Source organism: Phascolarctos cinereus, unplaced genomic scaffold (genome assembly GCF_003287225.1).
Source record: "Phascolarctos cinereus isolate Bilbo 61053 unplaced genomic scaffold, phaCin_HiC Scaffold_4;HRSCAF=312, whole genome shotgun sequence".
NCBI classification, from domain to species: Eukaryota; Metazoa; Chordata; class Mammalia; order Diprotodontia; family Phascolarctidae; genus Phascolarctos; species Phascolarctos cinereus.
In genome coordinates, this window is record NW_027555847.1 from 374,489,844 (window position 1) to 374,504,145 (window position 14,302).

The window sequence follows — 14,302 nt, forward strand, 5'->3', positions numbered from 1 at the left end:
TCTATTTCTTTATTTGTCAATAAGGCATTGAGAAAAGTTGAGTCCATCTACTTGGCCAGCCTACTGAATTTTTTTCTCCCAGGTTATCCAAAGCTACTTTCTTATCTAAAGCTCTGATGGGATATATATGCCCATTCAATAGATATTGTAAACTGAGGCCCCAGGTAGGTAGAAGGAAGATGGATTAAACAGCAAAGCTGGTCAGCAAGAAGCTCCAACCTAGCAAGCTTTGAGTTCTGTGAAAAACTTTGGGCAAAGGAGTAGTGACCAACTCTGTACAGTAGCCTAGTGTTTTCCCTTGGAAAATTCTTAATATTTGGACATAGTTTGGAAATGGTTTGGGTAGCAGTATACACTCAGAGTTTAAGTAGTGGGGAAGCAGTCTAAACTGCCTTTGACCTTGGCCCCGAAAGGAAAGATGGCCGACTTGATTTCTTCAATGGAGAACTTGTAATAAAAGAGATTCCAGCCAGTCTGTAATTTTGCATGACTCGACTAATGATTAACTGGGTAGCACGGAGCCCAGACAGGGCTGACAAACTAATGTGGTCCGTCTCATCGTGTACAGCAATCCTGGAGCGGACAATTAGTGATAAGCATCATTTCCTGGAGTAAACAGCTTGGAATGTATGGTCTCTCTTTAATACTGCTTGAGAATGTACTAAAAAAAATAACAATCTCTCTCTTTTTTTCTTTTTACAACTCTTCTACTACTCGTGATGCAGCAGAGTGTCCAGATGCTGTGCCTTCCTCCACTGAAACAGGGGGAACTAATTATCTGGCCCCTGGGGGGCTTTCAGGTAAGACCTGTTACCTTATTTACCCAGCTATTTCCTGACCCACTTGAAAAAAATTAGACAAATGGACTAGTCTTTCGGTTCCTACTCTGACTTGTGGTTATTTTATATTTAAGTGTGTTAATTGGATGGATGGATACCCAGGAGCAGTTTATGCCCTCTGTTGCTAGAGCAGTGATGAGCATTTTTATCATTAAGGCATTGGGCCAATTCTATAGATAGTGTAAACTGAGGCCTCAACTTTGGGTTCTTCAGTGATTCTCATTAAGTGTTGGTTTGTTTGGAAGCTAGCTATTAGAGATTTGTATCTCCCCCTCCCCCACCACCACCATAGGTGTTCCCTACCCTACCAAATTGAGGGTCAGTGATTATTACTGTGGTACTTCAGAGGTCTGGTGAAGCCAAAATTCGTGGTTTTCTGTAGGCTACTCCCATTGCTGTGCTGAGTGAAAGGAACAAGAGGAGAAAAATTCTGAAATTCAGGTCCAGAAAAGATGGCTGGGCAAGGGACTTGCCCAGTATTCTTGGCAAATAGGCTAGAGAGGCTGGTGGTCCCTTTGAAATATTTTGCCTGGTGATCTGGAATTTGGAGTGTTTAACCCAATAGGGTAATGGGGGGGGGTGTTGGACTAGTGCCCTCTTGAAGGCTACTGGAATGGAAATAGCTGCTGTGTTGCCTGGCCCCAAGTAAATGAGTGACAGTGGGAGAGATAGAGAGAGATCTCTAGCTCCATATTTCTATATATATTGATGAAGAGAATCTCAATAGCAGGCCCTGGATGTGTAGTACCAATTTCTTTAGCTATTTCTATAGGTCATTTTTAGGTATATCTCTCTCTCTGAGATTCTTTTAAAAAAATAACATTAAATGAAGAGGACAATAATAGGTCATTAGCTGGTTATCTTAAGAGCTACCAAGTGCCAAGTAACCAGCCTTTCTATTCTGAGAGCCCTTTCTCCTTCTTAAGTGAATTGCAGCTACTCAAAATCCAAGTGTGGAAAGTTAAAATCCACTTAGTGTATCCTGAAGGCCCCTTTCCCTTTAAAGTCAGCCTGTCTTTCTGACCAGGATTTGTTGCATGATTATCCTCCATTTATTGCCCTAGGGCAGGATTGTGGGATGAGGGTGTCTACTTAGCTCACTCCCCCAACACCTCTTCCACTCTGCCAAAGTCCCCTTTTCAGGAATTGCTGTTGGTGTGGCTGTCTTTCAGGAGACCCTTGTTTGTTTTTATTTCCCTGTAATATATATCCTGACTGATTTGAGAGGGGAGTGTATTGTTTACTCAACGGCCCTAATGAGAATTGAGATTTAAAAAGGGGGGAAAAGGGGATCAGAGAGTGCAGGTTATTTAGGGATTGAGAGAATGAAGGAAAATCCAACTTGTGGATCTTCTCTGCTTTTTAAGGCAGGAGGGGGACCCCAGAGACAAAAACGAGGCTAACAAGGGAGAAAGAACCAAGATTAAAAAGAAAAAAGGCAGCATAGTAAGGATGTTGTTAGATAATTTTGTTTTCTAAATCATGAAAAATGCAGGGAGGAGGCCCTGTTCCTTAGGACCACATGAAATAAGCAAAGGAAATAAGTAGTAGCTTTTGAAAGGGGGCTCTTGGAGAGGTTTGTGTTATTGATAACATCTTGTCTGTCTAGTCTGCTGAAGGAAAGGGTGGGGGTAGGGGGAGGAGGGGGCCCCTGGCTACAGGAAATGACACAACTGGCTGGTTGAGTGCCTTCTTAATAAGGGGGCTCTCTAGGGTTGCTTAACCTTAAAAAAGTGGCAGCAAATATTTTCCATCTCTTCTCCCCTCTCCCCCACCCTTCCCTATGGCAATCCCAGTTCTCTGAGGGTTTGGTGCTCTTTTTGTTCCCAAAGGATTTCTCCAACCCCGAAAAGAAACTTTTTTTTTTAAACAATCATTAACCACTTTTTTTCCCTTCTCAGAGTAGGTAATTGCAGCCATTTAGTTTAATGAGGAGCTGATACCAGAGTTGTGGGTTTCAGAAGGGGGATGGGCCAGGGGCTTGGGGGATTCTAAAGCAAAGGCAAAAGCTGAGGGCTTCCACATGAAAGAGCACTTGTTTTGAATTTTAGGTCTTGATTGACTAATTCCCAAGGCTTCAAAGTCCCAACTCAGATCCACCTTTCTTCTTTACTTAGGGAGATAGAGCAGTAATTAGGTGCATTGTCAGGACAACTGCAAGTGTAACCTCTCAGCTTTGGAGGGAGGAAAATTACCCTGGTAGTGGGGATGCAGAAACTGCTTTCTGGATGGGTCTTATTGGGTTAAAAGGGGGGAGGGGGAGGTGAGGAAAGCTCAGCTTCCCAAACTGTAGTAGTCAGAACTCATCAAAAAAATTGTTTGAATGGCCCATCTCCAGGGCTTTGAGTGCTTTCAAATAGAAAAACCCCAAACCTCTCCTCCTTTTAAGAAGTTTGTCTTTCCATTCCAACTGGGCTGGGTGTGGCTTCTCAGCAGATGATGAGGAAAGTAGCCTGGTTATAATGTCTCTTAGGATCTTAAGGATTCGGGGTGGGGGTAGAAAGGGGTGTTTTAATGGAGAAGTTGACTGCTTTGTAGGGAGGGGAGGGCAGTAAAAAGTTGTCTGTAAGTGTTCTTCTCCACCTCTCTCACCCTTGAAATAACCAATCTGACTGTCTCTTTCACATGCCTTGTGCTCTGTTTTCCTTCCTGGCCTAGGCGTGAGCAGGCTTAATGAATGGGGCTCAGTTCAGGGTGGGAGGAAGGTCGGCGAGGCCGGAGCCAGGGCCTTGATTCTTTTGGCAAGGGAAGAAGGAGAAGAAGAGGGTGGGTGGGAGGGGTGTGGAGAGCTGAATGTGAAAATGAAATGCCTTTGGGAGGTCTTCACAAAGGAACAGCCCCATGCCCACGTTGACCTGCCAGTCAATGCTTTTGCCATCTCATTCTGTATGAATGTGATTCTTTAAAAAGGTAATGCTCCCAGGAGAAGGTCTTCTGTCTGTTGTATTTCAGCTATCCAGATAACTTTAAAGAACCATAACATTTATTACTAAGGTCCTTCCTACACATAGAGCCTCATTCAGTTCAGCCCTCATGATGGTTCTCTTAGAAAATAATGATTATCTTGAGATTCCTCAAAAGAAAATCCTCTTCTTTTTTCTTACCTTGAGTTTTTTTTTCTTTCATTTCCCAAATTACAGTCATCAGCAAACCCATTATTGCAAAAAGGGAAGAGCAAATTACCAGTAGGGGAAAAGGGGACCTTTTCTTTTTTTTTTTTTAATGCATTAGTCCATTCTGGAAATTGGTTTTAATTTTTCACAGATTTTTTAGGTAGATTGTTTGGCTTATGCAGGTACATATCAGGGATGCAAACACATGACACTTGCTACCCCCCCCAAAAAAAAAATAATAGGTTCATCAGAGTAGTCTGGGTTATCCCTCCTCTTCGAATGAGATGAGTGATGAGTAGATTGTTATAGAAGGGTCAGTTTCTGTTCTAAGATTCTTAAACTTTAAAGGGATTTTTTAAAAGGGGGGAGGTGTGGGATTTTAGTCCTAAAATTTGCTGTATTGGTGTGAGCTAATCTGTGTAGGTAGGTTTCATCTCTCAGTGGGGATGGGTCATCTTTCAAAAAGTCAGGAAACTTCAGAGAACATTCTCCTTATTCACTGGGAAAGTTAGGAGTTTGGCTCAGCTATAGAAGCCTCATCTTATGAGGGAGGGCCTTGGAGTCCACGGGAAGCTGCTTCGTTAAATTCGGTGGTCAGGGAATGAAAAGACTCTTCTCTGGGAGCCCTCACTTGTATCACTGTTTAATTAAGGCACAATGTTCAAAATAGACTTGTCTTTATCCACCTGTGTCAGAAGGGACTTAAGTTCCCATGCTAACATTAGGTTAGCCTATGTCCATAGGGATGTTAGGAAGAAAGGACTTTTTGTAACCCCTTAAAATGATATATAAATACAAACAATTAATTTACTGTCCTTTGATCTGGGGATGGTAAAATGGGGACCTCTTACTTGAAGAATTCTGAGTATCTTCCTCAATTCAGCTTTGGAAGGTGGTATGACCCCTATTCAAATCTTCAAGATTCTGAGGCTAGCCAGTAATCAGTAACCTTTGTTTCTACTTGGGTATCACTTTACTGTTAAATTTATAAAAATTGTAGATCTCGGTTAGCTGGATGACAACTTCCTGATGGATTTTTAAAGGAGGATATAAAAGGGATAGATAGCAAGGACCTCTCAAATTTTGAATATTGACATATTATTGGTGGGTTGTGTTGAGGACTTCAGCAATCAGTTTTCATCACACTCTAGGCAAAATATTCTGACTTCTTAATGGAACATATACATTTCCCCTTGATTCATCTTTTGGAACAAAAGTTCCAAAGTCTGGCTGACTTGGCATTTCATTAATAGTATAAGTGATGGGAAATGTATCATTAGGCCTTTGAAGCCTACTCTTTTCTGTGTCAACCCATGAGGAGCACCTTTAAGATAGATGTGTGTATACACATATACGTGTGGTTTGTGTGTGCATATATATGTGAAAATACACATTTTTTTTCCATATGTATGGAAAATATACACACATAGAGCTGAAAATGGTTCACAAGGAAGGTACTCTCTGTCCTGGCTCCATTAACCCTAGGAACCTGTGGCTTAAACAGAAATACTTAGGGAGCTTAGGGAGAAGGATTGTTTGAAAATCCTGTTTTATATCTCAGGCCCCTTTCTGCTTTCTTACATCCTATCCCCTCTAATCACGGGAAATTTTAAACTATGTGAAAATACAATTTGATATGGAGTTGACCTAGACAACTGAGATGCAGCCAGTTCTTCATCATTGTACATATTTTTTTGGGGGGAGGGTTAGAGACAACACCAACCAGTGGGTTGTAATTTCACAGAGGATAAATTGTACACAGACAGACTTTTGGGGTGAGAGTAGCTGAGTTAGTGCATTTCAGGGTTCTAATTATAAATTTAGAACTGGAAGGGACCTGAGAGGTCTACTTGGCTAGACCCCCCTCCTTTGAACAGATAAAGAAAATCAGGCAAGAGGGGACATCCTTTGGCCTTTTCTTTATTAACTTATTGAAGCATAGATTATGTTTGGCTCTTTCTCCTGGTATGGGCTTGCCTATTAGACTATCCCCTAGTTGTACCTTCAGAAGGGTAGGACTTTCAGGGGTTAACAGCCATATGACAGCATCTGAAGAGTTGAGAGCAAACCCAGCTGCCAGGCCAGACTAGAGGCATCACAGTTCTCCTCACAGATCATCTGACTGAGGCAGAATGTAGCCAGGCCAGTGAAGTGGGGGAGATACTGGGCCGGAGCCAGGTTTCTGTGTAGCTTTTGGCCTCTGACACTTCATTCTAACTCCTCCTCCTCCTCCTCACAGGCCTTTTTCTTGGCAGAGTTCTTTCGGAGGCAGGGTGGGCTTCTTAAAGAGCAGTCTCTGAAAACAGCCAGAATCCCAGAATTCACCAGCACCGTTGAGGAAGGGGGAAAGAAGGAAAATGGAAATGCTGGAATGGGTGGGGTTTTTGGTAGTGTTTCTGTGCTGGGATAATTCTTTTAAAAATCATTAAGTATGATCATTTAACCCCAGTGGAGAGAACGTGAACAGCAAAAGTCTTTCAAAGGAGATTCGTTAACCTGCCCTTTTGGGGGAGGGGTGAGGTGAGGAAGACATAAAATGATTTCTTTGTTAGATTTCCTTAGAGTGGCTTCTTAATGCAGGAGCAGGATGGTTATGTGTTCTTAGGGGATTTCAGATATATGCGTAGCAGACATTGGAAGTAGGAAAGTTCTCTTGGATTTATTTTTCTAACCTAACTTTTTTGCCAGGGGAAGTTCACCAGATTTTGTTCTGTTCTCTGTTATTTCCCTCCCCCCGGCTCTGTCCAGTCTGGTTTTTAAGGTCACTGCTGTCCCAGCCCATGCTGCAGTGACGATGGCCCTCCATTGACCATTAACTAAGGTTAATAGAAGGGTTATCTTCAAAAGTCCCAGAGTCAGGGTGACTCCCAAATTGTGTGATATCACCTCCTCCTTCTTTTTGGACAGAGCAGGGGGCCAGGGGTCAATGCTAACATCTCTTGGGGGCTGAAGGGCTTCAAAAGATGAACCTCTGGTCCCCGCCTTCACCTCCTTACCTTGTGACCTGTGTTGGCTGGGTGAATACTATTAATGTAACAGGCTGCTAGGAGGTCATCTCTGGCAGGACCATCTTTCCCTTTCTCCTTTCTTTCTGGATTGAATGACCAACACAGTAGTCTGGCTGCCTGCCTACTGTCACAAAGTAGCTTCCTTTCTAGCTTATTTTCAGCTTGAAGATATTATTAACAACTGAGGCACAGCTCTCAATTTAGTTAACACACCGAAGAAGTTAAAAAAAAGTGTTTTTGGCTATTTCATTTCTACCTAAATCTTGGGTTATTTTTTCTCCCACTTCTAACCTATTCTGTTTTCCCATTGGGAGTATGTGAGCCAGTAGCAGAACATTCCTGGGACAGTGATTAGTAGTTAGTAGTAAAGGCTTTTTTTTTTTTTGCCTGCTGCATAGTTGTCTGGTATAAACAGGAATAGGTGTTTTTAACCACCCTCTTGTTAGAAATCTAACAAATGGTCTCAGACCTCATTGGGGGTGGGATGGGGGAGGAGTTATGGGGGGGTGTCTGTGCTGGGCACATAGGTGGGGAAAGGGACTTTCTATTGCATTTAGGACAGTGGTTTAATATAGGGTGATAACTTTCACCTTGTAAGTTAACAGGAAACATTGGGACAAGACAGGAAATTGCATCATTCCTTTTATGAGAAAAGACCTTAAAAAAAAGGCAGCTATTTGAGAAAGGTAGTCTCAGAGAGAAAGCAAGGCTTTCTGTTTCCCTCTCCCCCTCCCCTTCACTCCCACGAGAACTTTCAGGTCATTTTCTTTAAGAAAGAGGCTGTTTGAGGACTTTATGTTATTTTTATTATTTTAAAAAATATTTTCCTAGAAGGGTCACCTTCAGTTGAAACGTTCCTGCAGCCTTATTTCTTAGTTTACTAAAGAATCTTTCATGACTTTTCCAGCTTCCTTCCCCGAATGGTGAGGCCAAGCCAGCTCTTGGCTGGGAGCTAATTTTGGTTTGGCTGCTCAGCCCTCAAAATTGGTCCCCCACCCAGTGTCATTATCTTGGTTTTAACTTGCAGAAATGATTTGGGGGGTGGGGGAGAGTGGAAGGCAAGAGTTTGCACTCATGCCCTTACCTTTTTCACCTCCAAGCTGTCCTTCAATGCTGGCTCCTCATTGTTTTCCATGTTTGCATTTGTATTTTTTTTTAAGCATTGCTTCTTTCCTGCTAACTTCCATCTGTTTCTTCCAGTAGTTCCTTGATATTCCCTGAGACTCTTTCCAGGGCACCAAGCAGAGCTGGAGTACAGCTGAAAAGGAAACTTGAGTGTTTTTAGAGTTCCCCTGGAAGTGTTGTGTTCTAGCTTGGGCTCCTAGGGGAGTGAATGACCAGGGTGCACCAAGGGTTTGGGGAGCCATTCCGAGTGGCAGTGTCCACCTAATGGCCTGGAAAGTAGGAATTGTAGCATCAGGCTATTTGCAGTTAACTGAGTCCTCATCATTAGATGTGATGCAGGGAGAAAGAATTTACACATCACTGGGTATGAGATTCCAGTTGTTTTCTGCTTTGGTGTAGGAGCTTAGTTTCCATAAGTCTTCTTTCTGGTGGCACCTTTGCTCTTTATTCTCATGCACAGAGCAGTCACTAAACTTATGATCAGCTTTGGGGTCCCCCACCTTTCGCTTTTCATTTACACAGCCCAAATTGAGCCTTAAGATATCTGTACGTAAAAGCATTGTTGAACATCTGATAAGGGTGAGAGAATAGAAGGTGGGTCTAAGCAAAAAGAAGACTTTTGGGAAAGTCGAACAGTGGAGAAGATGACAAAATAGAACTCAGAAATACTTTGCATCCATCATCATTCCCACTCCCCACACCGAGTGGTGTGAGCACCAACTGGGGTAGTTGGACTTCATTATCTCTCTGGGAAGTTGCCCCAATCAGGTATAGTCTTTGCTTTCTATGATAATAGCTAACATTTCTATTAGGGCTTTAAAGTTTGCAAAATGTTTACATTGCATGTATTGTTTGATCCTCGTAACAGTCCTGTGAGGTGGGTGCTCTTATTAACCCTGTTGTACAGATGAAGAAACTGTGGTTGGGAGAGATTGAGTGACTTGTTGAGGGTCACATGGCGAGTAAGTCCACTCTGGCATGAGGACCATTTGTCTAGTGCCTGTGGTACGGTCAAAAGAGCATGGGATTTGGGTTCAAATCCTGGCTCCTTGTTACTTCCTGTGAGTTTGAGCAAGCCACTTCCTGTCTCTTGTCTCTCAGTTTCTTTCTTTGTTAAATAAGAGGGTTGGACTGGATTAGCTCTGAGGTCCCATCCTGCTCTAGTTCCTAGGGGGATGGCAGAAGAAGTCAGTAGGTCCTCAGCTGTTCTTGTATCCTGATGGAATTAAGAGTCACAAGGAAACATGGCACTTGGGACTCCAAGGAGGTCTTAGAGGTTAATTTGTCCAACCTCATCATTCAAGGTTGTGAGAATTAATGTGAAGAAATAGGCCTGTAGGGCCAACTTTTTTGTCAGCTTTGGTCTATGCCATGGCTCGGTCTGAAAGCTGGTATTGGGTGGCCCCAATGAAGTAGAGGCTGGCAATAAAAGGGACAGTTGGACAAATGGCATTTTTGCCATTAAGGCTTGGGCTGTGCTTTTGCGCAGCATTTGGAGGAGGGTCATGAGAATGACAATGGTTCAGCATCCCAAACCTTGAGCTGAAAGTAGTAAATCTGGGAGGGCACATAGGTAATAGGATTTTAGGGCAAGAAAGGACGCATGCAGGAGGGGAATGTTGGGCCCCTCTGCACTTCCAGGGCAGAGCAGGTCTCTTAATCTGCTTGGTGTGGTACTCATGGTGATGGAGTTGTTTAACCCTAGGATTCCTGCCTTGAATTGAGAGGTTCACTAACAGATCCTATTGGTTTTCAGTATTTAAGGCAAAGTAAAGGGATGAGTAGATAGAGGTCTGCCCTTAGTTTTGCCTCTTGATTCTTTCCTTTCTTTTCTCTCAATTTTTGATTATCAGGTGACTGCAGATAGGTACAATTATTTTTAAAAGAACTAGTCCCAAATGCTGAGTAGTGAGTATTTGTGTACATCTGCGGAACTCTGATGAACTAAGCCCCACCCTAGTAAATGTACAGCCCGGTGGCAGTCATGGGGCACAGTTGGATATTCATTAACATCTGGAACAATATTATTTAATGCCTCGATAGTGCAGACATGAGAGGAGGGAAAGGAACTGGGAAGCCCATATGTGTTCAACTCTGGTTCAAGTCCCTTTGGGTGATGAAATTTGTGCTTTAAAATTTATGGGTCTCCATGGCAAGAACCTTTTTTTTCTGAAAGTTACTATTAAACCTGTAAGCCCCTCCCCAACCTGTTCCAAGTTGGATATTACAAAAAATCATCCAATAACCACAGCTAGGTATTTCATTTTTGTGCCCACTCCATACTGTCCCTTTGCAAATGTCCCAGCAGATTCCTAAGTTCTCTTATTTCGTGGCACCCAGTGAATACTCAGCCAGTAACCCTCTGAAATCCTCATGGGGAGTCAAGGACAGGAAGTTGGAGTTAGAGGGAGGATTCCAGCCCAGTTCTGTGTGGTAGTTGCTAGCTGAGAATTTCTTTCTCAAGACAACTCGGGCATCAAGACCTGTGGATTGCTGGTGGCTTCATAGGATCATAGAGTTAGAGTTGGAAGGTCCCATGGAGCTGATCTAACAAAACCTCATTTTAGAAATGAGGAAACTGGCTCAGAAAGATAATACATACAGGTGATTCGAGTGGATATTTGAACCCAGACCCCCAACTTCAAATCATATCATTCTTTTACATTGCTTAGTCCTGCCTTTTCATATTTTTATGATAAAGATTAAGAGTACTTTGTGTTCATGTGAGTGCTAAAAACTTAACCCCTTCCAGTGATTTCAACCTAGCTCCCGCTCCGCTCCTCCCCCCCAAAGTCTTTCCATCGTTAGATCATTGAAATCATTCAGAAGAACTCCTTGAAATGGGAATTGGTCAAGAAAATTTGTTTAAAGTAAAGACTCCACTCCCCATGGAACCCTCTGAAAATACCAATAACAGAGATGCTGCTTAGTTCGAGTTACTCTACAGCATCACGAGGGAGGTGAAAGTCAAAGTTTCCATCATATTCTGTAAGTAACTTGAGTCTTCTGTCTATCAAGGAGGATTATGGAAGTCAGAGGGCCATATTTGGGAGGAGTCTTTGCAGCTGGGACAGATCTATAAGGCTACCTTGCTACTCTTGGATTTTGCAGGAAGGGGCAGTTCTGGGCAAAGCATTGCAGCTGGAGCCACTAAACAGGCTACAATCTATAACTAAGGCACCCAGGGAGCTTGTCCCATGGTAGAAATGGGTATTATGCCTTCATTTTTGTTCAGATCACAGAGACTGCTCAGTTCCTTCTGATTATGAGTTTGTTTTTTGTTTGAGTGGGTGGGCCACAAACCAGTGGAACCATGTGTGTGACCCTTGAAGTAATTTCTGCCTCTTGTGGGCCTCAGTTTCCTCATTTGTAAAACTTGGTTCTAGGACTAGCTCTCTGAGTCTATATACATTGGGGAAGAGGACTACTCAGTTGTTGGGTGAGTTTCGGAGGATAAGTTGAACTGACATTAAATTTTGTTCAAAATTCATTAGGAATTGAGGTCCTTAGACAGAGGCAATCTATACCATAGCCTTCTGGGGACAGGCCAGCATGCCATCAGAGAGCATGTAATACAGTGTGTGTGACTTAATTTCCAAAGTTATTGTATGTGTCCGTGTATACATAGGAATAGAGATCAGTAAATGGATTTTGAATCCCAGATAAAGCTTAATTTTGGACTGAACTGAATTTGAGAGGGTTTGAAGATACACTGAAGTGAAGCTCTTATTTGTGTCAGGATAAGAGAAACAACTGACATAGAGCAAATAGTGGCTTAGAACAAAATAGTGACATAGAGCAAAAAGTATGTTAGAAAAGGGAACAGAAGCAAGAAATCCACATGTACAGTTAGCCCCAGCCCCTAGATCTTTTTTTTTCCCTCATTGGGACATGGTAGCACAAGGGACCAGGGCAGGTGGACTCTGGTGCGCGCGCTCACGGAGTGTGTGTGTGTGTGTGTGTGTGTGTGTGTGTGAGAGAGAGAGAGAGAGAGAGAGAGAGAGAGAGAGAGAGAGAGAGAGAGAGAGAGAGAGAGAGACCTTAATCCCCAACAGTGGTATTAGTTCATTAGTCATTCATTTGGGGTCATGGGCGTTTTGGGCTAGGGGAGTGGGAGTGGGTAGAGGGAGTCTGGTCCTAGGAGGTCATGGGTACTTTTAGGGGTGGAGGGGTGGAGGGGTGAGAGGGCCCAACTGGCTGGACAGCTTGGGTTTAGGAATAGAAGTGATTAGATTATGAAGGCAGACAGAAGTAATGATTAACTTTCTCAGTCTGCATACTGTCTCCAGTCTGGCGTTCTGTTGTTTTTCCCTGTAAGTACAGCCCTGGCCTCCAGTCGACAGGGTATTAGGTTGTAAAGAAAGACAGAAGGAATGAAAGCAGGGAGTGAGCAGAGGGAGGAGGGAAAGAGAGAGGAGAGAGAGAGAGAAGAAAGGAGGAAAGGAAGAGAGGGAGGGAAGGAGGGAAGAAAAAGAGGAGGGGGGACCGCCTTTTCCATCAGATTCAGGAATGGAATTTATTGGCTGGAATGCAGTAAATGTTCAAAATGCCATCCCATCCAAACAGTTTTCATAATTGTTAGGGAACAAGGGGAGCCGGGGGAGGGGAGAGATGAAAAGGACTTTTGTTTCTCACTGTATTTTTCCACATCTTCGAATGGTTTCCCTATCCTCTAGAAAAAATAGTATTGAATTGGAGCTGTGCTCTCTTTTCAGGAATGTAGGGGGGATAGGAGTGGGGGTAGGGCACTGTCTATTTTTTGGACTTGCAATAACTTTCAGAGAACTGTAGGTCAATGCAGTGCAGGGCTTTATTAAAAAGACCCACAGCGAAAGAACAGCTATATGGAAAGCATTTAGGTATATAGGAAAAAATTGTCCTGTGCACTTGGACTTCTGTCTACTTGGAATACTGGCTTATGATACATCAGTTTTTATTGAGATTTTTTACAAGGCTTAATATGTAGCCAGCATACCTGTAAGTTGTCTGTTTTTTTCAAAAGAGAAGAGAAAGACTTACATATAGAAGGGTTGGGATTTTTTTTGTCTGGAATGCATTTGAAAATTTATTTTTAAAACAGTTATAGAATTTAGCAGTCCTTTTCTTTAGCAGGGACGGTGAGGTGGGAACTAAGAAGACAGTGGGTGAGTGGATAGGTGGGGGGAAGGAGAATGTCTGGCTTGGAAGACAGAATCAAGAAGACATTGGCTTTCCATGAGCTTGTCTCTACAGCATGGGGATGTTATTTTCTTGGGAGGAGAGGAAGAGATAGGGAGCCAAGACTATGTCCACTTCAGAAAGCCAGATAAATAAATTCAGTGCACATCCAGGGAGGGAAGGCAGAGAGGAGGGTGTGTGTGTAAAGGTGGAGCCCTTTTTCTGAAGAGGTCTGAGGCGTTTCTCTTTGGGAGGACTCAGGTAGGAAAGTTGAGGGAGAGAGAGGGTGGGCTTGGCCTTGGTAGGACCCGGAAGATTCTTGAAATTCAGACTTCAAAAAATAATTAAGCTGGATGCATATAAAGCAACAGCCAGAGAGGCCCATTTACTGTAAATATTATGAATGGATTTGGCTGACTTGGGAGTCCCCACCCTTCCTTTAAGGCTTTCTCTGAGCTAAGTCAGAATTCGGCCTTCAGACAGCAGCCAGTACACTCTATAATTTGCATGGCTGATGAGGGCTGAATGCTGGGACAGAGGAAGCAGGAGTCAGCTCAACCACTGGAGACAGACAGGCGGTTTTGATTTGTACCCCTCCCCCCTTTTTTCCCCTCTAAATTGTATTCTTTGACTCCAAAGCACTATTTTGTATTGTATTTTTAAAGGGGGAGGGGAAGCAAGGGTTTGGTTGGTGGTTATGGGACATTACCTCTTGAGCTGAACATTTAAGAAGTTTTGAGGGGTGGGGGAGGACATGGCAAGAGTTGTTAGCCCTTATAATTGATTATTCACCACTTTTTAGTTGTGATGTCACATTTATGGATTAATCTTGCTGTCAGGATCATAGATTTCATTGCTAGCTACTTGGGCTGTACTTAAGAAAGTTTAGGGGTGAAAGATCTGGCAGATGAAAAGGATGATCTGATGGGGGGAAATGTTGAGGGGGATAGGGTAATGACTTGGGAGAAAGGAATTCTTCATAGCACCCTCTCTTGGGGAATGATGAATGACAAGGAAGAGAAACATGTTTGTAGCTGTTTGTTGTTTTTTTTTTTAAAGT

At 43.0% G+C, this 14,302-nt stretch overlaps 1 protein-coding gene across 2 annotated transcripts in view; it reads left to right on the forward strand.

The window, feature by feature from the left end:
• Positions 1 to 14,302, forward strand: part of SMAD7 (SMAD family member 7) — a 35,221-nt gene that overhangs the window by 10,937 nt on the left and 9,982 nt on the right. Inside the window, exon 3 of one of the 2 annotated variants that reach the window (XM_020985813.2) lies at positions 726 to 800. In XM_020985813.2, the coding sequence (XP_020841472.1) occupies positions 726 to 800 (75 nt within the window). The remainder of the gene's footprint in view (positions 1 to 725; positions 801 to 14,302) is intronic. The other variant, XM_078153264.1, reaches the window with a different exon arrangement.